Source organism: Phyllobates terribilis, unplaced genomic scaffold, assembly GCF_046119375.1.
Source record: "Phyllobates terribilis strain yellow unplaced genomic scaffold, ASM4611937v1 Scaffold_3__8_contigs__length_932513732, whole genome shotgun sequence".
NCBI classification, from domain to species: domain Eukaryota; kingdom Metazoa; phylum Chordata; class Amphibia; order Anura; family Dendrobatidae; genus Phyllobates; species Phyllobates terribilis.
Window position 1 is genome coordinate 425,841,362 of NW_027362763.1, and position 24,672 is coordinate 425,866,033.

The following is a 24,672-nucleotide window of genomic DNA, read 5'->3' on the forward strand; positions in this document are numbered from 1 at the left end:
TGATCATAGGATGTAATGTGTTAAAGGGAATCTGTTAGCAGGTTTTTGCTATCTAATCTTTGAGCTGCATAAGGTAGGGGAAGAGAGCCTGATTACAGTGATGTGTCACTTACTGAACTGTGTGTTTTAGTTTTAATACAATTAGTGTTTTATCATCAGGAGATTATCACTAGAGACTAGGTGTCTAGTGCCAGGCAGTCCAGCTAATCTGTGTAACCTGGCCCCCACTACTGATTTGCTTGTGTACACTGTACAATGTCAGCAAACTGTCAATCATTGGTGTGGGTGGGGTTATACACAGCTCAGCAGTCATAGCACTGCTACAGCACTGGAATCAGAGTCACTTCTCCTACATCTTGCTACTCTTTGATTCCATAACAAAAACCTGCTGTCAAATTTCCTTAAATTGTGTCTCTGTATTTTCCTAGCTGCCCTTCAGAGCATCTTCCCACACACAGAACTTGGTACCTTTCTATCCCTTGTTAAAAAAGACAAAGAACGACAGCTGAAAGAGCTCACCATGATCGTAACTGGGATCCGTCTCTTCAACAAAGACTGTGGAAAAGGTGGCGAGGGCATTGATGACTGTAAGTGCGTGGGTCCTGTGCCTGAGGCTGGGTTGGTGATAAATTATTTGTAATAATTATTCATAGTCAGTTAATGTGTTGTGTAAAAAACTCTACATTTATAAAATTATTTGCAATTATCAGCTTTTTTCCTGCCTTTTTTAATGAATCTTTCTGGCTCTGTTCACATCTGTACCGGAGACCTGATCCAGTTCCGTAAGGTGTGATTGAGAAGTAGCACGGCATGCAGTACTATTTTTACTGACAAGACCCAGTGAACCCAGTGTCCGTCCGCTGGGTCAGGTCCAGCTAAGCGCTGTGGCTTCTGTATATAACAGCAAACTACAATGCAGATACAAATAGAGCCTTAAATGAGTATCACCTTGGACTAAGACCGGAGTCACACATCTGCACATCATGATCTGAGTACGGACTGCAAGTTATGGACTGGCTGTGGACTGGGCTGTGAGGCTGAGTTCAGTCAGGAGACCGGCGGCCCCTCCATATATATCGAGGTCTGTGCTCAGTGCGTGATCTGCGGATGTGTGATACCGGCTTTACATGTCATTATACATGCATGGTAATAATACATATCAATGCTTTGCCTTCTGTGCAAACACAAGGTATCTTTATCAAGGCTGTAAAATGGCTGCTGGCTGCACACATAATATATTAACACCTATAATCCTGGGAGATTTGCATATACCATATATATTCCCTGAAGCTAAAACTTCCGGTGCTCCAATTGTGTTACGCGAGCCCTGCAGCCGCTAATTGGCCGCTTCATTCTCACTTCCGACAAGAGCAGTATTCGATTGGCTGCAGGGGTCTCGTGACATAACGTCATCTGAGACCTGGCGCCGATGTTGCTGAAACTGTTCCAGCATCGGAGGCGAGTACAGGCTGTTATTATTTTAGAAGGGGGAATATAGCAATTGAGAAGGAGATGTCTGAGTAGTGGACAACCCCTTTAATCTTGCAGGGAAATAGCTGTTTCATCAGCAAGATCACAGAGCCTGTAATAATGGCTTTGCTGGCAGGTTCCCTGAAAGATTAAGTCATTGTCCAGGTAAATAGTGGAAAGACTCCAAATGCGGAGCAATGATGACCATTCCTTGTGATTGCAGCCATAAGGCATGTGCACACCACGTCCTTTTTCTGGCAGAATCTGCCTGGAGCGCACCTGAAATGCGCTACTAAAAAATGTAAAAAAAGAATGAGCAAAATGCACGGCAATGTCAGAGCAACTTACAACATATATGTCCTGTCTCTTGTCACTTCTTTTAACAAGAAACAGGCTTCGAAAGCCGTGAAGTGGCTTAAAGAATTGGCCTTACCATTCTGGCTGACTCTATTTTATACACAGAATGTAAAATAACGCTGCCGGAAGCACAGAATTTGTCAAAAGAGACGCTTCAGATAAAACACCGCCTGCCTTTTCCTGAAGCTTTTTCCTATGGCAAAAGCAAGGTATGCCGGCATCTAAAAGGTACTATGTGCACATACCCTAAGGGTCCACTGGCCCCTTCCTAGGAATGCTCATTCCTGATAACCAGCCGGCCTAAGCTAGCTGCCAATCACCCAATGAACAAGAAAATGCTCGTTCGCCAGGTGAAATTATTAAGCTTTCTTGATTAAAAATCCTCATTCTCGGCAGCACATTGTCCTGTGTAAATCAGACATGTGCTGCCGATAACATGATGTTCTGTGCACATGGAGCTGTGGGCGGCCTCTCTAAACAGTCTATTAAACGATCGTCCAGTGTAACCCCAGCCTAATGTGAGTAATGTTCTCCCACACCCCCCCTGCTCAGTAACATGCCACAGGCTGATCAGGCTGCATTTTCCAAGTCAGTTTCCCTTTAAGGCCACGGCCCCACTTTCAGTATTTGGTCAGTATTCGGTCAGTATTTTTTCTCAGGAGTAGGAGCCAAAACCAGGAGTGGGTGATAAATGCAGAATTGGTGACTTGTTTCTGTTATACCTTTTCTCTGATTGTTCCTCACCCTCTCCTGAGAAAAAATACTGACCGAATACTGATCAAATACTGATAGTGGGGCCGCATTGTAGTTACAAATTTGCATTTTTTTATACAAAAATGTTCTTGTTTTGGCAGTGCCAACTATTTTAAAGGAGGCCATACCAGCCACCACCAAACATATCGATTCAGAACTTCAGTCATGCCGAGAGATGATATATAGATACACGGCTCTCATAGAAGATATGGATGGCAAAAAACAGAAGAGCAATCTGCTCAACCTATCACAGCTGAAAGAAGCCCTTTACAATGGAAGGCAGCATGAGGCTCTCTTACATATTTTACTGGTAAGATACTGAAATATAAAGTGACTCTTTCCAGTAGTAACTGCAGTATTGTTACCTGGTGCCTCCTTTGCACCCTTCTGCCACTGATCTGCCTTTTTAGGGTCGCCTCTGCGTTGTCACAAAGCCGCTGTGGGGCTTCTCAGGCTAAGTGCACAGTCAGACGGCCATATAAATCAGACCACAATGCACGGACTGGCCAGTGGCTCTCCTGATCCGACCATGACCGCTTCATATACACTGCTCAAAAAAATAAAGGGAACACTCAAATAACACATCCTAGATCTGAATGAATGAAATATTCTCATTGAATACTTTGTTCTGTACAAAGTTGAATGTGCTGACAACAAAATCACACAAAAATCATCAATGGAAATCAAATGTATTAACCAATGGAGGCCTGGATTTTTAGTCACCCCCAAAATTAAAGTGGAAAAACACACTGCAGGCTGATCCAACTTTGATGTAATGTCCTTAAAACAAGTCAAAATGAGGCTCAGTATTGTGTGTGGCCTCCACGTGCCTGTATTACCTCCATACAACGCCTGGGCATGCTCCTGATGAGGTTGCGGATGGTTTCCTGTGGGATCTCCTCCCAGACCTGGACTAAAGCATCCGCCAACTCCTGGACAGTCTGTGGTGCAACGTGACATTGGTGGATGGAGCGAGACATGATGTCCCAGATGTGCTCAATCAGATTCAGGTCTGGGGAACGGGCGGGCCAGTCCATAGCTTCAATGTCTTCATCTTGCAGGAACTGCTGACATACTCCAGCCACATGGGGTCTGGCATTGTCCTGCATTAGGAGGAATCCAGGGCCAACCGCACCAGCATATAGTCTCACAAGGGGTCTGAGGATCTCATCTCAGTACCTAATGGCAGTCAGGCTACCTCTGGTGAGCACATGGAGGGCTGTGCGGCCCTCCAAAGAAATGCCACCCCACACCATTACTGACCCACTGCCAAACCGGTCATGCTGAAGGATGTTGCAGGCAGCAGATCGCTCTCCACGGCGTCTCCAGACTCTGTCACGTGTGCTCAGTGTGAACCTGCTTTCATCTGTGAAGAGCACAGGGCGCCAGTGGCGACTTTGCCAATCCTGGTGTTCTGTGGCAAATGCCAAGCGTCCTGCACGGTGTTGGGCTGTGAGCACAACCCCCATCTGTGGACGTCGGGCCCTCATACCACCCTCATGGAGTCGATTTCTAACCATTTGTGCAGACACATGCACATTTGTGGCCTGCTGGAGGTCATTTTACAGGGCTCTGGCAGTGCTCCTCCTGTTCCTCCTTGCACAAAGGCAGAGGTAGCGGTCCTGCTGCTGGGTTGTTGTCCTCCTACGGCCCCCTCCACGTCTCCTGGTGTACTGGCCTGTCTCCTGGTAGCACCTCCAGCCTCTGAACACTACGCTGACAGACACAGCAAACCTTGCCACAGCTCGCATTGATGTGCCATCCTGGTTGAGCTGCACTACCTGAGCAACTTCTGTGGGTTGTAGAGTCATTCTCATGCTGCCATGAGTGTGAAAGCACAACCAACATTCAAAAGTGACCAAAACATCAGCAACAAAGCATTGGTACTGAGATTTGGTCTGTGGTCCCCACCTGCAGAACCACTCCTTTATTGAGGGTGTCTTGATAATTGCCAATAATTTCCATCTATTGTCTATTCCATTTGCACAACAGCATGTGAAATTGATTGTCAATCAGTGTTACTTCCTAAGTGGACAGTTTGATTTCACAGAAGTTTGATTTACTTGGAGTTATATTCTGTTGTTTAAGTGTTCCCTTTATTTTTTTGAGCAGTGTATTTCTATATAGCTGTCACGCTTGGGACAGGAGAGCTGTGGCGAGTCTGAGCATTTCGGTCTGATCTCTGTTCGATTTATACAACCATCTGACTGTGCCCTTAAGGCTGTGTGCCCACTATGCGTTTTTTAAGCGTTTCCGCAGCGGCAATTCCACTGCAGAAACGCCTAAAAAACGCTTGGTAGAAGGTCTGCCATGTTCCCCACTGGTAATCCTCATGTGCTCTGCACATTCTGCGGAAATTTCCGCTGCGGATTATCATTGCAGAAAAATCCGCAGCACTACCAATCATTTTGCGAAATCGCGGCGTTTTCGCCGCCATTGACTTGCATTGGACCGCATGACATCTGCATCACTACATATGCACATGCGGATATCATGCGGCTTAATGTGCGGATGGTACCCGGGTTTGGAGAAGAGGAGACTCTCCTCCAGACCCGGGTACCATAGTACCTGTAAAAAAAAGAATAAAATAAAAAATATACATTATACTCACCTTCTGATGGCCCCCGGTGTCCTTATCCGATCCGTCCTGGCATGCCGGCAGCTCGCGATGGTCTAAAAGGACCTGCCATGACGTCATTTAGTCATGTGACGGGTCACCTGACCGCCGACGTCAGCGGTCGCGTGACCCATCACATGACTAAATGACGTCATGGCAGGTCCTTTTAGACCATCGCGAGCTGCCGGCAAGCTAGGATGGATCTGATAAGGACATCGGGGGCCATCTGATGGTAAGTATAATATTTATTTTTTATTTTTTACCATTCTTTTACGGTCACACTATATAAATCCATGCCGGTTGCATGGATTTATATAGTGTGACCAAGTTGTCACGCACTTTCCAAGTGATGCTAAAATTGATTGGAAAGCGCTTGACAACCCGCATTCGGAAAATGCATGTGAAAAACGCTTCACTTCCGGTTGTCCCTGGCAGGAAAAACACATGTACAATCCGCATGTACAATCCGCATGCGTTTTTTCTGCCAGGGAGATGCAGAAACGCTCAGGAAAAATCCGGAGCATTTCTGCATCGTGGGCACATAGCCTTAAGATGCACACAGTAGTGGGTAGGCTGATGCTTTTCCTATGAGCTAATTGACCTGGGTGACTATGCACATGGCACTTTATTGCACAGTGTTACTCCTGAGCTCTTATATATACATTTTGATGCTGCATTATTTATGTATTATCTGTACATGTATATTGCACCTTTTTCTTTATTGAATAATATTGGACATCACTTTTAGGGGTAGTTTCTATTTATGCCAATTTCAGATATTCATTACATTTATATGGCTCTATTCTTTATCATGCTGGTCATATGGCTTGCATCCTAGTGCTAGTTTTTGGCCTAGGAAATAGGTTCTGGTGCAATGGGTGTATTTTTAAATGTTCTTATTTGTACTGTCTAGGTTTTTGTGTTTGTTACATAATAAATACTTATATTGTTTAAATTTAGGAAATGCAACCGATCTTTTTTATGAGTCTTCCCCTTTTTTAATATTTGGAACTGTTTATAATTCCCTCTATCTTGACCAAAACCCCCAGTTCCAGCTGCCAAAAAAAACAGCCAAAAAGCATAATGCTGCCATGCTGCCTCCGCCATGCTTCACTCTGGGTATGGTGTTCTTTTGGTGATGTGCAGTGTTGGCTTTGTGGAATTTTGCAATTACGACCAAAAAAATTTAACCTTGGTCTCATCAGACCATAACAAGTTTTCCCACATGCATTTGGCAGACTTGTAGGTTTTGGCAAAACATAGCCAGGCTTCTATGTTTTTCCTTGTAAGCAAAGACTTCCTTCTTGCCATCCTATCCAACAGACCAGACATATGAAGGATACGGGAGATTGTTATCACCTTCAGTATACAACCAGTACTTGCCAGAAATTCCTGCAGCTCCTTTAATGTTGCATTAGGCCCTTGGAAGCCTCTCGGATAAATTTTCTACTTGTCTTTTCATCAAATTTTCAGGAAAGTTTTTTTCAAGGTAATGTCACTGTTTTGCTAAATTGAAGTCACTTCTTGATGACCGTCTTCACAGTGTTCCATGGTGTATCTAATGCCTTGGAAATTTTGTTGGAGAAAAGGGTAAATTGTTCCAGCTCTCAAGGGAAAGCTGTCCATTTATATCATTATTTTAAAATTCCATCACTTGGACAAGACAATACAAATAAATAACAAATCCAACAGGTTTCAAATGCTGCAAGTGTCCTGGCATAGTATAAACTGAACAGAATGAAGCTAAGCAGGCAGGTGAATGCGTTCAAAGTGAATGCAAAACTTTCTGAATGAAATGTAACATTTGGTTTCACCTAAAAGAGACCATGAGTAATAGCAATGACCGTGATCAAAACCAACTATTTAAAAACAACATCTAACATCTAATCTAACCAGGGGAGTAGCAACATGAAAATGCACCTTATTGACAGGAAAGTGGGAGGCACTATTTTTCCAGGTGGCATGAATCAACAAAAAGAGTTAATATTTCATTATTAGTTATTGCTATCATGTCCAATTGATACTTAGTAATTTTTACACACATTATCCAATATCTAAAGGTGTTTGAGTCTATATAAATTGGAATATTTAAATATATCATATGCCCTTCTTTCTGTATTTCTTTTTTTTCATATATTATTCATTCATATATATTCATTTGTTTTCTTAAATTATATTTTTTTCATATAATTCTACAAAGGTGATAGCCTGAGATAGATATTGTTTTTAAATAGTTTGTTTAGATCCTGGTTATTGCTTATGGTCTCTTTTAGGTGACACCAAGTGTAAAATCACATTCAGCTGTTTTGCATTCACAAGGAACACAGACATGTGAATGGCTGTAGTATGCCCTTCATTGTTGTGAATGGCTCTAGTATGTCCTCTAATGTTGTGAATGGTTCTAGTATGTCCTCTAATGTTGTGAATGGTTCTAGTATGTCCTCTAATGTTGTGAATGGTACTAGTATGTCCTCTAATGTTGTGAATGGTTCTAAGTATGTCCTCTAATGTTGTGAATGGTACTAGTATGTCCTCTAATGTTGTGAATGGTTCTAGTATGTCCTCTAATGTTGTGAATGGTACTAGTATGTCCTCTAATGTTGTGAATGGTTCTAGTATGTCCTCTAATGTTGTGAATGGTACAAGTATGTCCTCTAATGTTGTGAATGGTTCTAAGTATGTCCTCTAATGTTGTGATTGGTTTAGTATGTCCTCTAATGTTGTGAATGGTTCTAGTATGTCCTCTAATGTTGTGAATGATACTAGTATGTCCTCTAATATTGTGAATGGTTCTAGTATGTCCTGTAATGTTGTGAATGGTTCTAGTATGTCCTCTAATGTTGTGAATGGTTCTAGTATGTCCTCTAATGTGATTGGTTTAGTATGTCCTCTAATGTTGTGAATGGTTCTAGTATGTCCTCTAATGTGATTGGTTTAGTTTGTCCTCTAATGTTGTGAATGGTTCTAGTATGTCCTCTAATGTGATTGGTTTAGTTTGTCCTCTAATGTTGTGAATGGTTCTAGTATGTCCTCTAATGTGATTGGTTTAGTATGTCCTCTAATGTTGTGAATGGTTCTAGTATGTCCTCTAATGTGATTGGTTTAGTATGTCCTCTAATGTTGTGATTGGTTTAGTATGTCCTCTAATGTTGTGAATGGTTCTAGTATGTCCTCTAATGTGATTGGTTTAGTATGTCCTCTAATGTGATTGGTTTAGTATGTCCTCTAATGTAGTGATTGGTTTAGTTTGTCCTCTATTGTTGTGAATGGCTCTACTATGCCCTCCATTGTTGTGAATGGCTCTAGTTTGTCCCCTGTTGTTGTGTCTTATTGCTTTATTTTTTTTTTCATATAAATATAAACCAGCCTGTGTTTAACGGGGCTGTGGAGTCGGTAAGCCAAACCTCCGACTCCTCAATTTCCATGACACCAACTCCGGCTCCCTCATACATGACTCATGTTTAAGTGATAAATTTACTGTAGCTCAGATTCATCTCAGCTAAAAGTCTAGACCCTTAGATCAGGAATAGGACAGACATTTATAGGACATTTCAGAACTTTCCCAAAGTCTTATGAAAATATATTCCCCACAAACTGCATTGTACTGCTGTACCCAATTTATTATATATTTTAGGAGTTGGAGTCGGGGTCGGTCCATTTTATACCGCCTTTGATTCCGACTCCGACTCCACCAAAATGGACACCAACTCCGACTCCACAGCCCTGGTGTTTAAGCCTAAATAGTAGTTTAACCCATTGAAGCCTATTTTCCAAGTTTCCTTTATTTTTTTGCTGTCAACTGTTTTCATCAACTATAGCTTTATGAGAACTTGTTTTTTTTTGCAGGACGAATTATAGTTTTAAACAATACCATTCACTTTACCACGCACTGTACTGAAAAATGGGGAAACAATGTAATGCTGTGTGAAATGGGGGAAAAAAACACAATACCGCCATTATTTTTCGGGTTTTATTTTTACGACACTTAATATACGGTCAGATGATTTGGTATCTATGTTAGTTTCCATCACTGCTGCTATAGTCAGGTGCTGAATGTACAACACAGCTGGCGTCATACAGTTTATGGAGGAAACTTAGCTACTGTACCCTCTCCTGGACCCCGTACCCTCACAAGGCATATACATCTCATATTGGGAAGAGGTTAAAGGGAGTTTGTCACCAAGTTTATGCAGCTCCATCTGGAGAAGAATAAAGTCGGGACAGAAACTCAGTTTTGTCTTTCATTTTCTGGGCTTCTTTCACCTTTCATTAATAAGCTCCTGCTGTGTAGACCTAAACATGTATGAGCTCTAGCTTAGTGATTTTTGGTGCATTTTTCTAAATCATACATTTTTTTTAAATAATGCTTTTTAGAATCTGTTGTTTTAAGTAGTGTACGGTTCAGGTGTGAATTCAGTTTTCCACTGTGATCACAAGTTGTAACGTCAAAAACTAAACCAATGCATGCAATCAACTTCACATGCCTTTTTTCACTTTGAAAACAAAAAAAATAATAACATTTTTTTCTCCCATAGCTTTATTACATGTCCGCAAAAAACAGAACAAGATAAAAAAAAACTCTAATAATGCAGTTTATGTATTTTGCATAACTGTATCTTATTGACCCCGCAAAAAAATCCAGTGATTTTTGCTGCAGATATGGTGCTTTTTGTTACAAATGTGTTGTATAAATGCACGCTAAATATGCTGTTAGGTGTAGTATGATATTATAGGGTGATTATATATCTTATCTACTGCTTTGTAGTCAGATGTCATCACTTGTGCACAACAGCTGGAAGTGATGGACAAACAGTACGGAGCACAAATGGAACAGTTGAAAGCCACAGTACAGTCAAAGACTGCAATCCCCACTGCACAGGTCTATGTAAGTACACACAACACAGAGTTTCTTTGCTTTATTAAGGTAAAAAGTAAAAGAAACATTCTTTACATTGACACATACTTTCTTCATGGTATGTCTTAACCAAGGCCAGAACACCAATGGAGGGCATAATAGAGCCATTCACAACAATAGAAGACAAACTAAAGCCATTCACAACAATAGTGTTAAGCCCTGTTTACACAAGACCGTATGTACTCTGGAGGACTGCTCCATTTTATATTTCCTGCAGCAGAAAATAAGACAACTATGACATTCGGTGGAGAGCAGATGTCTATATGTTCAGTCCTGGTCACTATGAACATATACTCTACATTTCAATTCTGTGGTTGTTGTTGCTTTTTTGGTATTATTTTGGGGTTCAAGAGGCTTTTTGATCACATTTTATTCAATTCTTTAGGGGGCAAGGTGACCAAACAACATCTATTTTCTCGTTCACTTATCTCAAACCCTAGGTGTTGCGCGAGGTGTCAACTCTATAATAAAGCTGTCAAGATTATCTGATTGCACCATCACCATGATGTAAATGTATATGAGTGTGGCAAAGCCCAACTTCCTATGATGTTAATACACATGAGTACCATTTTAGATATCTTATTCCTTAGTATATACTAATAAAATGTTCTAATGTAGTGAAAGATTTAACTATCGTTTACAGTCTGTGCATTACATTATATTGATTGATTGCTAACGAGTTAAATCTGCGTAGATCTAAGCAGATGCGTCTCTATATATTGAGACATAGTCAAGGGGCAGCATTTATGTGGGGGCATTTATGCATATAGCATTTATGCATACTTTATCGAAGTGCCATAGTTTATCAAAGTGCCACGGCAGTTAGATATGGCAGTTGGACAGGGCAGGAGACAGGTAAGACATGCAAGACAATTAAACAAACTTGGTTCCAGGTCATCTGTTTTGCAAACAGCATTCACCATTTGTATTTGTGCCATTTACTTTCTGGCTGCTACAGTCATCCACATTCACCATTCTCCCACAAATTCGGCACACTTCATCCATATTAACCCCTCTCTCCTCTCTTCTCCTATGTACAGCTGTCATGCTCTCTTCACAATGTTATACCACACAGATCCATTCATTCCCACCATACAACACAGGAAACGCTCTCACAAATCACTCAACCATCTGCTCACTCTCTGTATCTTCCTTCTCTTAGTCGCAGGTGATATTTCTCCTAATCCAAGACGCTCCAGTAATAATAACACTAACTCTTTCCCTGTTACATTCAGAAACCCTGCTAATCTCATTAATATTCCCTGCATATCTTCTGTCTCATTCAACTGTGCCCTTTGGAATGCGCACTCAGCATGTAATAAACTCTCTTACATCCATGACTTTTTCCTCTCTAATTCCCTCAACCTTCTGGCTCTCACCGAAACCTGGATCCAGCAGTCAGACACCACCGCCGCTGCAGCTCTCTCCTATGGTGGCCTACACTTCTCTCATACCCCGAGACCTGACAACAAAATGTACTTTTCAGGTTATCCCCCCAGTACTCTCCCTTATCTTCCCTTCTTTTGAGGCCCACACAGTCAGACCCTACCGGCCCTTCTCCCTGCGAGTGGCGGTTGTCTATCACCCTCCAGGTCCCTCCCGTCAGTTCCTGGATCACTTTGCTGCCTAGCTTCCAAGTTTTCTATCCTGTGACATCCCCACTCTAATCATGGGAGATTTTAACATCCCAATTGGCGATTCTCTTTCCCCATCTGCCACTCATCTTTTATCCCTAACCTCCTCCTTTGGCCTTTCACAGCTTGCTGATTCTCCTACACATGAAGACGGGAACACATTGGACCTGATCTTCTCCCGGCTTTGCGCAGTACATGACTTTACTAACTCTCCCCTTCCACTCTCTGACCATAATCTTCTTTCATTCTCTGTCAAGAACTGTGAGGCTACTCAAGAAACCCCCACTTTCCACACTTATAGAAATATACGCGCCATTAACACCCAGAAATTTATGAAAAAGTTGCAATCATCATTGGCCCCAATCTCCTTCCTCTCATGTCCCGACTCTGCATTGAAGCATTATAATGAAATATTGCTATGCGCCCTGGATGAAGCCGCACCTCCTACACAAAGAAGAATTCGGCATAGACGGCGACAACCCTGGCACACGCCTCAAACACATCTTCTCCAGAGGTGCTCCAGGTGCGCTGAAAGGCTGTGGAGAAAATCTAATCTGCCGAAGATTTCCTCCATTATAAATTTATGCTGAAAACCTTTAACTCTGCCCTTCACCTCTCCAAACAAACCTACTTTAACAATCTCATCATCTCACTTTCCAATAATCCTAAACGCTTCTTTGACACGTTTCATTCTCTCCTCAATCAAACACCACAGGCCCCGACCACCGACCTTAGCGCTGACGATCTGGCCAATTATTTCAAAGAAAAAATTGACCATATCCGACAGGAAATTTTCTCCCAATCCCCAAACGTTATGCATGCTCTCCCCCGCCACATTGTATCTTGCTCACTTTTCTGACTTCGAACCAGTCACGGAAGATGAAGTGATCAGGCTCCTTGCATCTTCTCGCCCTACTACCTGCACCAGTGACCCTATTCCCTCACATCTCCTTCAGTCCCTTTCTCCAGCTGTCACCACTCACCTGGCGTATCGCCTAAACACACTACCTGCCCATCCCAGTTTTCCCCCATATTAAAATCTTCTTCAATTTCATGTTCATACCATCCATGTACTTAATAGCCTTGTTCAGGACTGTACACATACTGGCAGGCGACCAGTCCATGTATTATTATTATCCTATTTAGTATATCAAGGCTGCATTATACAATATATGTACACTTTACCTTTTGTGTCTCCCCCATTTCCTCATAGACTGTAAGCTTGCGAGCACGGCCCTTACTCCTTTTTGATTTGAGAAATGCTTATTCTGTATTGTTTGTATAAGTCCCCCCTAAAATTGGAAAGTGCTGCGGAATATGTTGGCGCTATAAAAATAAAAATTATTATTATTATTTAAAAACCAGTTGCATTCATTTCTTTCAGCCACTTTTTATCTCATTGTCTAAGCTGTGGAACAGCTTCCAAGATGAAATTGTATTGTTAAGTGTCCTTAGTAATATGACTGCAAATCTGCAACCATTTCTGGAACTTCACGAAGAGCTCTTTCCTGCACGCATCATCCAACCATTTCTCAGTGATTTACCTGTGAAATCTGATGAAGAAAGGATTAAAGAGAGTGCAGGTAACTTCTGTGCATTGAGGCTGGTGTATTGCTAAATCCAAGGTATGAAGTGCTCTGGTCAGATGAGATCAAAATAGAATTTTTTGGGCTAAATGCAAAACATAGCGGCATGTGTGGCAGAAAACTAACACTGCACATCACTTTGAAAACACCATCCCCACCGTCAAACATGGTGGTGGCAGCATCATGCTGTGGGAATGTTTTTCTTCAGCCGAGATCAGGGAAGTAGGTCAGAGTTAATGGTAAGATGGATGGAGCTAAATACAACGCCCCTAAACATTCTGCCAGAGCTACAATGGAATGGTTTAGATTAAAGCATATTCATGTGTGTGAATGTCACAGTGCAGACCTAAATCCCATTGAGAAGCTGTATCCAGACTTGAAAATTGCTGTTCACAGGCGCTCTCCATCCAATCTACCTGAGCTAAAGCTTGCTTGCAAAGAAGAATGGGCAAAAATGTCAGCCTCTAGATGTGCAAAGAAAGTAAAGACATACGTCAAAGACTTATCGCAGTAATTGCAGCAAAAGGTGGTCCTGCACATCACAATTTTCAGATTTATATTTTTTAAATATTTAGAAAACCATGTATCATTTCTTTTACACTTCACAAATACTTGCTACTTTGTTTTGGTATATCACATAAAATACATTTTATGTTTGTGGGTGTAAGGTGAAAAAATGTGGAACAGTTCACTGGGTATGAATACTTATTCAAGGCACTGTATATAAAAAAGATTCTCTATGTGATTGACAGGTGTCTCGCTATGAGAGAGATCTGTTAATCAAATGTTGCGGTTCGGAGGGATTCAACATCCTAAACTCATCATTAACTCAAAACAGCAGCTGACTTCCATTTACGTCAGTGTTTCCCAAACTCCGGTCTTCACGGCCCCCAACAGATCATGTTTTCAGGATTTCATTAGTGTTGCACAGGTGAAGGAGTTATTATCAAGGCATCAGGAATTGCTGCAGGTTCTCTCAGCTGTGCAACACGAAGGAATTCTTGAAAACATGATCTGTTTTGAGGGCCTTGTGGACTGGAGTTTGGAAAACACTGATCTATGTTAAAACAAGATGGACTGCCAGCTCAATAAGGTATCAGATTAGAAGTGCCTATTGAAGTCTATGAAAATGGGAGGAGAGAGAAATTGAGCGCTAGAGAGGCAGGGAGACACACACAGAACACTTCAGGGTTCATAAATGTTTATATCATCTCAGTGCTGGATTCACAGCTAAACTGCTTAGTACTGCTGTATAATGTCCTCCATGCTGCTGCTGCTACTTATGAAGATGTGATACGCACAGACGGCAAAGCAGAAATCGCTCATGTTTTGGTGTACAGTGTATGGGAGACATCATAGCAGCTACTCTCCACCCACTAGCTCAGAGACAACTGGAAACCAGATATAGATATTGCTATTGTTAGCTATGTGACCAGTAATTTTGCACATAAAAAAATCAATTTGAATTAAGGGGAACCTGTCACCTGAATCATGCTGCCCCAACTAAGGGCACCATGAATCAGTCTTGCTTCATGATTATTGCCAGGGATATTTTTCTTTGAAACTCTACGGCGTTTGGAGGTCCGGCCGGCGACCGTGTTCATAGACTACACTAGTCTGGCACTGCCTCCGACCGAACCTTTTAAAGTGTATTTTCTGTGAAATGCTCTGATTAATGCTGCCCGTAGTTTTGCCAGCATGAATTAGGTGACAAGTTCCCTTTGATTCAAATAAATTATTTTATGTCCAAAATTACTGGTTACATTGCTAACAATAAGTAGCCGGAAATCTCTACTCAGTTTAATTTGTTCAAAGATTAGAAAGTTTAACGTGAGACCCTTAAAAAGAGACCTGATATTTTGCATAGTATAAGTACTATTGTGCAGCTTATAGGTTTGCAGTAAACCAGTCACATCATTATGACACTGTTCAAAATGTTTTGTAGTTTTGATTATATTTTTGAGTTTCTGACACCAATGGAATTGATAAGTTGATAAACTTTCCCCTCTGCAGGGTATATAAATTGTTTCCAGTTGTCTCTGATATAGTGGGTAGATAGTAGCTGCTGTGATATAACTTATACACAGTACACTAAGACATGGTTGATTTCTGGTTTGCCGTCTGTATGTATCATATCTTCAGAAGTAGCAGCGGCATAGAGAGCATTATACAGCAGTAGTAAGCAGCGTAACTGTGAATCCAGCACTGAGATGATATAAACAGTTAGGAACCATGCAGCAGTTCTCTGTGTTTCCCTGCCACTCTATCACTCTGTTTTTCTCTCCTCTTCCTCCTCCCCTTTTCATAGACTTCAAAAATCAGCTCTCATCTGACACCTTACTGAGTCTGACTTGTTTTAACATGGATGAATTTGAGCTGTTTTTTGAGTGATTGATGAGCTGAGGGGTAGCAATTGGGAATGAAAAGAAGCTTATGAGTGGAGAAAGAAGCAGATTTCTCTGATAAGTTTTATTACAAAGTTTCTCCTTACTTCTATTGATTTATAGAAAGTTTGTTGAGACAACAGTGACCATTTAAAAATAAAAGCCTTCCATATTTTAGAAGACATGCACTTTAAGGTCAGGTTCACACATGCAGTTGATGTCATTATTGCTGCATCTTCTTAAAGGGGTTGTCCACTACTTGGACAGTCGCTTTTTGAATGTCAAAGTTTCCTGAGTGAAATAAAATCTTACACTGCTTTCCCTCACTGACGCTGTTCCAGCAATGTCGGCGCCGGGCCTCCCAGTGCTTGAGTTCCATAGCTTTATCACAGGTCTGCTCCAGCCAGTTCTTAGCTGCTGATAGGCTGCAGCCTCTAGTATTTTGTCAGGATGGACGTCCGATGGAATATTGATGAGCCGCAGCCAGCCAGTGACTGCTGGATGGCTGCAATGTCAGGCGAGCGCTGGGAAACCCAATGTGGACATTGCTAGAATGATGAAGGTGTGGGACGTGAGAATAAACTTCTTATTTTACTCTGAGGGGCTCAGGCATTTAAGAATGACTTATTCAAGTAGTGGATAACCCCTTTAAGACAAACTAATGATACTTACAGGTGCTTCTCACTAAATTAGAATATCACCAAAAAGTTAATTTATTTCAGTTCTTCTATACAAAAAGTGAAACTCATATATTATATAGAGTCATTACAAACAGAGTGATCTATTTCAAGTGTTTATTTCTATTAATATTGATGATTATGGCTTACAGCCAATGAAAACACAAAAGTCATTATCTCAGTAAATTAGAATAATTAACAAAACACACCTGCAAAGGCTTCTGATGTGTTTACAAAGGTCCCTTAGTCTGTTTCAGTAGGCTCCACAATCATGGGGAAGACTGCTGACTTGACAGATGTCCAGAAGGCAGTCATTGACACACTCCACAAGGAGGGTAAGCCACAAAAGGTCATTGCTAAAGAAGCTGGCTGTTCAGAGTGCTGTATCCAAGCATATTAAAGGAAAGTTGAGTGGAAGAAAAAAGTGTGGTAGAAAATAGTGCACAAGCAGCCGGGATAACCGCAGCCTTGAAAGGATTGTTAAGAAAAGGCCATTCAAAAATTTGGGGGAGATTCACAAGGAGTGGACTGCTGCTGGAGTCATTGCTTCAAGAGCCACCACACACAGACGTATCCAGGATATGGGCTACAAGTGTCGCATTCCTTGTGTCAAGCCACTCATGACCAATAGACAACGCCAGAAGCGTCTTACCTGGGCCAAGGAGAAAAAGACCTGGACTGTTGCTCAGTGGTCTGTGTTTTCAGATGAAAGTAAATTTTGCATTTCATCTGGAAATCAAGGTCCCAGAGTCTGGAGGAAGAGTGGAGAGGCCACAATCCAAGCTGCTTGAGGTCTAGTGTGAAGTTTCCACAATCAGTGATGGTTTGGGGAGCCATGTCATCTGCTGGTGTAGGTCCACTGTGTTTTATCAAGACCAAAGTCAGTGCAGACGTCTACCAGGAAATTTTAGAGCGTTTCATGCTTCCCTTTGCCGACAAGCTTTTTGGAGATGGAAATTTCATTCTCCAGCAGGACTTGGCACCTGTCCACACTGCCAAAAGTACCAATACCTGGTTTAAAAACAACAGTATCACTGTGCTTCATTGGTCAGCAAACTCGCCTGACCTTAACCCCATAGAGAATCTATTATAGAGAATCTATGGGGTATTGTCAAGAGGAAGCTGAGAGACACCAGACCCAACAATGCAGACGAGCTGAAGGCTGCTATCAAAGCAACCTTGGCTTCCATAACACCTCAGCAGTGCCACAGGCTGATCGCCTCCATGCCACACCGCATTGATGCATTAAATAGATCACTCTGTTTGTAATGACTCTATATAATATGAATTTCACTTTTTGTATTGAAGAACTGAAATAAATGTAACTTTTTGATGATATTCTAATTTAGTGAGAAGCACTTGTACTTATTTTTCTTCTTTCTTTAGGATCCACAACTTCCAAATAAAACTTTGTAATAGTTATGTGTCCCTCGTCGACTCGTTGTATGGGCACTTTTTTATGTTGTAACCATTTTTGTATGGACAAGATACTTAGATGATTCCTCTTTTTTCTTTAATTTAGGAGTATGTGTAAATCCCGTAGAGTTTCGTAGTCAAGAGTGGTATTTTCCAGAAACCACTGCAAATTATGATCGACTTCCCATTCAATACCATGGATTTTGTGGTTTCACAGTTGCTACAAGAGATGGGCTTCTCTTGCCAGGTACTATATATGCTTGACTAGAACAACCCATGAAATGTATGACTCTATATATATCAGCTTTGTGGCTTCCGTTGACACCATGCTGGATCCTTTACAAGACTGAAACTCTTGGTGCCCAATGGACCTTGATGACTTATAATCAAATGCATCCGGATCCCTGAGGTGTGCTTCATTATGACAGAATCTGGGATAAAGCTCTGACACACATCTCAACATTGAGCTATGGAGTGGCACAGGTGACATGGACCATGACACTGGGGTTATTTTTTGATTCCCTGTATTTGCCCTGCACCCTCAAGCCCGGTGCCCATTAGGCATAACCCAATGCGTCCACCTTTTTATTGTTCTCTCTAGTTTATACTGTGTTGCTTTGTCTTGTTTTTCTTGTATTGTTTTGTCGTTTCTGTAATTTTGTTGCAGATGAGCCATTGTAGTTTTAAATGGGATCTGTCAGCAGGTTTTTGATATATGATCTGAAAACAGCATAATGTAGGGACAGAAACCCAGATTCCAGTGATGTGTCACTTACTGGTCTGCTTGCTGTCATTTTGATAAAATCAATGCCTTTTCTGCTGCAGATCAACCAGGTCTCTGAATGCTGAGCTCTGTATACACTGCCCACACCACTGATTGGCAGCTTTCTGTGTACACTGTGCATAGGCAGAAAGCTTCCAATCAGTGTTGGGGGCGTGGCAACACAGAGCAGGAGGACTTCATGGCACGAGACAATTAGTCCTCTAGTGATAATCTTCTGTTGATAAAACACTGATTTTATTGAAGCTGTAGCAAACAGCCCAGTAAGGGATCCATTGCTGGAATCAGTGTCTCAGCCTCTACATAATGCTGCTCTCAGATTACGCAGCAAAAACCTGCTGACAGATTCCCTTTAACAAACAGCACAATGGGGTGAACGTATTATCCCTTCTACTCAAGAAAACTGGAGTAAAAAAAATTCTGTCACATGTGGTATTTTGTGTGAAATTTTGCGACTTTTTGTGCCAGGCCTGACACTTTTTTTTCAAATTTGTCGCCACTTGACAACTTTACCATCATCAATGCCAGAAAAGTGGCATACATTGTAGCTGAAATTCATGGCAGCTCACAGGTAGTATAATTGTCATTTTTTTGGTCAATGGACAGTCGAAAAGTTAGAGGCGTGCCCCCCTTAAATGAATGTATGCTTCTTTTAAACCAGTGTGAATAGTTGTAGCAGTTTTCCACTGGTTTAAAGGGAATCTGTCAGTAGGATCAATCCTTCTAAGTCGTCTATATGGGCACGTAGGTCATAGGAAGCTGAATAAAGGGATACCGTCATATCTACGATCCAATGTCTTATGTAATGACTGACACTCTGCCCTCCGATCTAAGTGCCTGCACCGGCAATGCCTCTTTTCATCTAATTTCTGCCCATCTAGTGTCCTGCTCATAGATCTTAGCAGTTCTTTTACATGTTTAAAAACCGTGGATTTCTCTGGAATAACACATTGGATCGCAGATCTCAAGATTTCACTTTATTCAGCTTCCTGTGACCTACATGTCCATATAGACGGCTTAGGAGGGTTGATCCTACTGACATGCATTTCATAAACTGTCAGTAATGGAAGAGTTTTGATTTGTACGTATATAAGGATGATAAGTTAATGCATTCTGATCTAAATCAGGGAACCCAGACATTGGTATTCTAAAGCACCGAGAAGGATATTACGTCTTCAGCTCCAAGGAAGCCGCCTCTAGGTTCTCTCGGGATCCGGATTACTACATCACTTTAATTGGAGAAAAAGCCAAACAGTGTGCAGAGCTGATCCAGTTATTGGAGCTTCACCAACAGTTCTCCGCCATCACACCTTATTCTCAGGTATGTAGATTTCATAGGTTACATATTACTGTGTGACATTAAGATGTTTGAGGTGCAAATAAAATGTCCATGCACACACGTATAGAGTGTTAGGCCATACCTGGAATATTAACGTTTTTGGTCCTCCTGCACCTGTCCTTCTTGTTCTCTCACAGACCAACTTGTGAAATAATGTCTATGACCAGTCAGGTCTGGAAGGAGACTTAACTCCTTGTAGGTATCATTAGATTGAAGGCAGGAGAACATCATTGGTAGTTGAATGGGGCCTCACAGATAAAATATGACTCTGATTATGTTAAAGGGATCTTTATCGATTGGTTTAAACTTCACAGATGAAAAAAAGAAGAATATGCAGTATATACCACTATAATCCGCCCTATGCTCCAGTACTGCAAGCCCAGCAATCCCGCCCAGTCCAGAAGTTATCTCTACCACCAGTCGCCTAACTCTGCAGCCAATCAGTGGTTGGGTCACTCGTGGTCGAGCCATCATTCCTTCTAGTCCGGTGGAGACTGTTGGCGTGGCAGCACTGGAGCCGATTCTGGTGGGAATTACAGAAGGTCTTATTTTTTTTTTCTTTAGGCTTCACTTTCCCTGTGAAATTTAAATATATATTAGAGAACCCCTTTAAATATTGATTTGGCATGAAAGTAAGATGATAAAGGGTTTTTAAGGCCATCAAAATTAGGTATGTACACAATGGTGTACAATGTATTTTCCTAATGAAAAAAAAACCTTCAGTGGAAAATGACCTTCGCTGCGGATTTGTCATTGGCATCAGGTCAATTTATGCTGCGGACTTTCACAGCAGATTTCACCCTCCAATTTTAGCATCTATAGAGAACACATTTCTAGTTGTTACTTTGTCACTAGGATAAGACTTCAAATAGTTGTCTACTACCCTTGGAACAGATTTGTGTGTGACTAGTGTCACCATGTAAGGGTGTGTTCACACTGAGTCTTCATGTAGTCTATCAACTGGAAACTAAGTTTTTGCCCAGGATTTTGGAGCGTTTCTGTTTTAAAAACTCAGCAAAACAGACAAAGGCCTTGATTAATCACATAAGTCTTAATGAAGGGAGATGGTGGAGTAAGTATCGCCTGATTCTTTAAGAGGTGCACCCCACTTAATGAATCGGGTGCATCTTACCAGTGGTGTTCGCCTCCCCGTGCGTCGTTATAAATCTCGCTCCAATCAGGGAGCTGATAATAAATTAGACAGACTGGCGGTGCCATTCCCGCGTCCCGCTCATGCTTCAAACACATTGGCGGAACAGTCGCAAAAATGGAAGAAAAAAAATTCTGACTTTACAAAGCATTTCCTGCCATAAACACTTTGATGTATCGGCCCCTCGGTGTGAGGACACAATAACCATTATCTTCCTAACAGGCTCAGGCTGCTGAAAAACTACTGATGAAGCCAATCACTAAATGCAATAGCAGCACACAAACCGATACACACATCCTGGAAACCAACATTGTGAAGTCCTATGAGTGGAATGAATGGGAACTGCGGAGAAAAGCAATCAAACTGGTTTGTAAATACTTATGTTCTGAAATATTACGGTAAAATAGAGTATACATATGAACAGCAGCAGAATAGAGATACTTAATTTTTGTGCGTGTGTGGGGGGAGGTGGTGGGGTTCTGCCCGTAGTGACATTTCTTCAGTAATGATTACTCTATGGTTGGTAGTAAATTTCCACTGACCCAGGAGGGGTTATAACGTAATGTCTATGTATTTTCACATGTAAAGCACCATGGAATTAATGGCGCTATAATAATAAATAATAATAATAATACCAAATGCGGTAGCCTATGTATTGTACACGGTCTAAAAGCTAAATTAGCTCTCGGAACTTTGCTGAGCAATTCACAATATAGTTACAATTGTCATCAAAATTATTCAACCCCCATTGCAAATTAGGTGTCTTAGCAAAATTTATAAATGTTTTGCTGTTTCCAATACACCAGTCATGTAAGAATAATTTAAATAGCTCAACACAACACTTTACCGACTACTGCAGGGGTTGGAAATCTCAGTGCGGAGAACTGGAGGTCACTGTCCATGAAGAATTAGTGAAGATTCCTCATAAACACTGCCGCAAGCTTGTGTCTGACTAAGTGACATGTTTGTAGCAGGTTATAACAGCCAAAGGTGCTTTATTAAGTGCTAAAGATGCTTGTCTTGGGGTTTAACCGTTTTTGCAATTTTGTTTTTTGCTCCCCTTGTTAACAGAGCCATAGCGTTTTTATTTTTTGTGGGACGAGTTGTACTTTTAAACACCATTACTAGTTTTACCATATCGTGTACTGGAAAACGGGAAAAGAATTCCAAGTGCGGTGACATTGCAAAAAAAATGCAATTCCACAGTTGTTTTTTGTTTTTTTTTCTTTCCACGTTCACTGGATGCTAAAACTGACTCACTATTCTTATTCTCCAGATCATTACGAGTTCGTAGACACCAAACATTTATCGGTTCTTTTTTATTTGAGTAGTGAAAAAAAAATCCAAAGTTTGTTAAAAAAAAAAAAAAATGGCGCCATTTTCCGAGACCCATAGCGTCTCCATTTTTCAGGATCTGGGGCCGGGTGAGGGCTTATTTTTTGTGCACAGGGCTGACGTTTTTATTGATACTATTTTGGGGTAGATCCGATATTTTGATCGCCCGTTATTGCATTTTATTGCAATGTTGCGTCAACCAAAAAAACGTAATTCTGGCGTTTGGAATTTTTTTCTCATTACACCGTTTACCGATCGGATTAATTTTTTTTTTTATATTGATAGATCGGGCGATTCTGAACGCAGCGATACCAAATATATGTATGTGGGGTTTATTTTTTATTATTTTATTTTGAATGGGGCAAAAGGGGGGTGATTTAAACTTTTATATTTTTTTAATTTTTTTAATATTTTTAAAAACATTTTTTTACACTTTATGCTTGCCTCTATAGTCTCCATAGGAGACTAAAAGCAGCAACTGTCCGATTGCCTCTGCTACATAGAGGTGATGAGCAGATCACCTCTATGTAGCAGAAATGCGTCTGTGCTATGAGCGCCGACCACTAGGTGACGATCATAGTGATCATTACATGACAACCACTGGGGTCTGCTGCAGACCCAGGGTTGTCATGCCCACCCATCAGTGACCCGCGATCACGTGACGGGGTCACCGATGGGCGGAGTAAGTGACGTGATCTCCCACACCTAGCCACAATTACCCGGTGTGGTCATAGGCTTTCTTCCCACTCAGGACCGCAACACACCAGTGCGATCCACAATCATCAAAAACATAGAAGAGAGCAGCCCATGTCAGCTCAATTCTTCATTTGCCGGGTTATCACCCCCTAATGGAGCAAAACTATTTCAGACTGTACTGCAACACGCGTTGCACAAGAGGAGATTCCGTCGTATATCCAACTGACTTACGGGATCATTGAGTACCCATTTTCATTATCCCTACTATCCGGGATAGTAAACCATGTGAAATTAGATCTTAGGAGGAGCACAAAGTACTATCATACCCTTTCCTCTTGATGCGGATAATTTAATTTAATCACTGCTTTGGCTTTATTGGTGACATGAAGTGTATTTATATTTCATCCTGACAATAGGGACACGGACAAGATAGGAAGCATATGCATAAACTGGTCAGGGTTACACCATGAGCATACACTTTAATTATGCTAATCCTTGTTCATGCGTTCATACAGTTGTATCCCTCCTAAAAATGAAAAAAAATGACTAAATAATGTCGACCAACTACCAGATACATTGTGCACGATGGTGAGATTCGGGGTGCTGATTTCTAGCAAAGTTTTCATATTCATTCTTTCTCTTACAGACGAATTTGCGACAGAAGGTGACGCATTCTATGCAGACACATGGCAGCCACATGAGACGAGAGAACTTCAGTCAGGTGTATCTCCCGAAACAAGCAGGCACACAAACAAAACGGGATAGCGCCAGCAATGTGCCAAAGCCTCAGGTCTTTCTGTCAGGGCTACGCGGTTGTGGGTTATCGAAACCTACAAACATGGTTAGGGTTAATCTGACAAGAGATGTGGAGGAATCCTAAGTTCAGGTCATACCCTAGACACGGACACTTGGAAGTCATTGTGGTTCTTACTGAAGTACAAGAAGAAAGAAGAAGATGTTATGTGATTTACAGAATTGTTCTGTTGCCGTCTGCACCACATACAAAGTACAGAATAAAGCTTATACCTTTACAATACACAGACTGGTTTATGTGTAATTATGTGAACAAGAAGAATCCTACTGTTAAGTGTTTTACACTATTAAGGCTGAGTTCACACCACCATATAAAAAATTGTCCGAGTTTCATCCAGAAAAAAAATGAATATTTTTTTTTTCTCACTTTACCATATGGCATCCATTGTATTAAAAATTTACAAGACTAACTAGAGTTTCCCATTTTAAGAATTGCAATGTATCTGTTAAAATTGAATGCTATACGGAACAGACTTGGAAGGGAGTTTCAGCTGACATATGGAAGAAACTAGCGCATGCTGCAATTTATTTATTTTTTTCTTAACGCACAGAATTGGTCCCTGAAAAAAACTGCTCATCTGCTCTGCCCCATTGAATAACATTGGTCTGATTGCTGTCCGTTTTTTCACATACAGCACTATGAAAGAAAATATGATCATGTGATCTTGGCCTAAGGGTGTTTACATGTCGGTAAGAAAAAAAAAATCCTTTCCTAGGCCGTGGTCCCATGTAATGTAAATGCTGCATTT

The 24,672-nt window shown here is 41.3% G+C and overlaps 1 protein-coding gene across 2 annotated transcripts in view; it reads left to right on the forward strand.

The window, feature by feature from the left end:
* Window positions 1–24,146, forward strand: part of CFAP206 (cilia and flagella associated protein 206) — a 36,875-nt gene extending 12,729 nt beyond the window's left edge. Inside the window, exons 5-12 of one of the 2 annotated variants that reach the window (XM_073675680.1) lie at window positions 429–587; window positions 2,682–2,890; window positions 9,963–10,082; window positions 13,131–13,329; window positions 17,916–18,056; window positions 19,718–19,911; window positions 21,302–21,445; window positions 23,757–24,146. In XM_073675680.1, coding sequence (XP_073531781.1) covers window positions 429–587; window positions 2,682–2,890; window positions 9,963–10,082; window positions 13,131–13,329; window positions 17,916–18,056; window positions 19,718–19,911; window positions 21,302–21,445; window positions 23,757–23,990 — 1,400 coding nt within the window. In that variant the 3' untranslated portion in view covers window positions 23,991–24,146. The remainder of the gene's footprint in view (window positions 1–428; window positions 588–2,681; window positions 2,891–9,962; window positions 10,083–13,130; window positions 13,330–17,915; window positions 18,057–19,717; window positions 19,912–21,301; window positions 21,446–23,756) is intronic. The other variant, XM_073675681.1, reaches the window with a different exon arrangement.
* The last annotated feature ends 526 nt before the right edge of the window (window positions 24,147–24,672 follow it).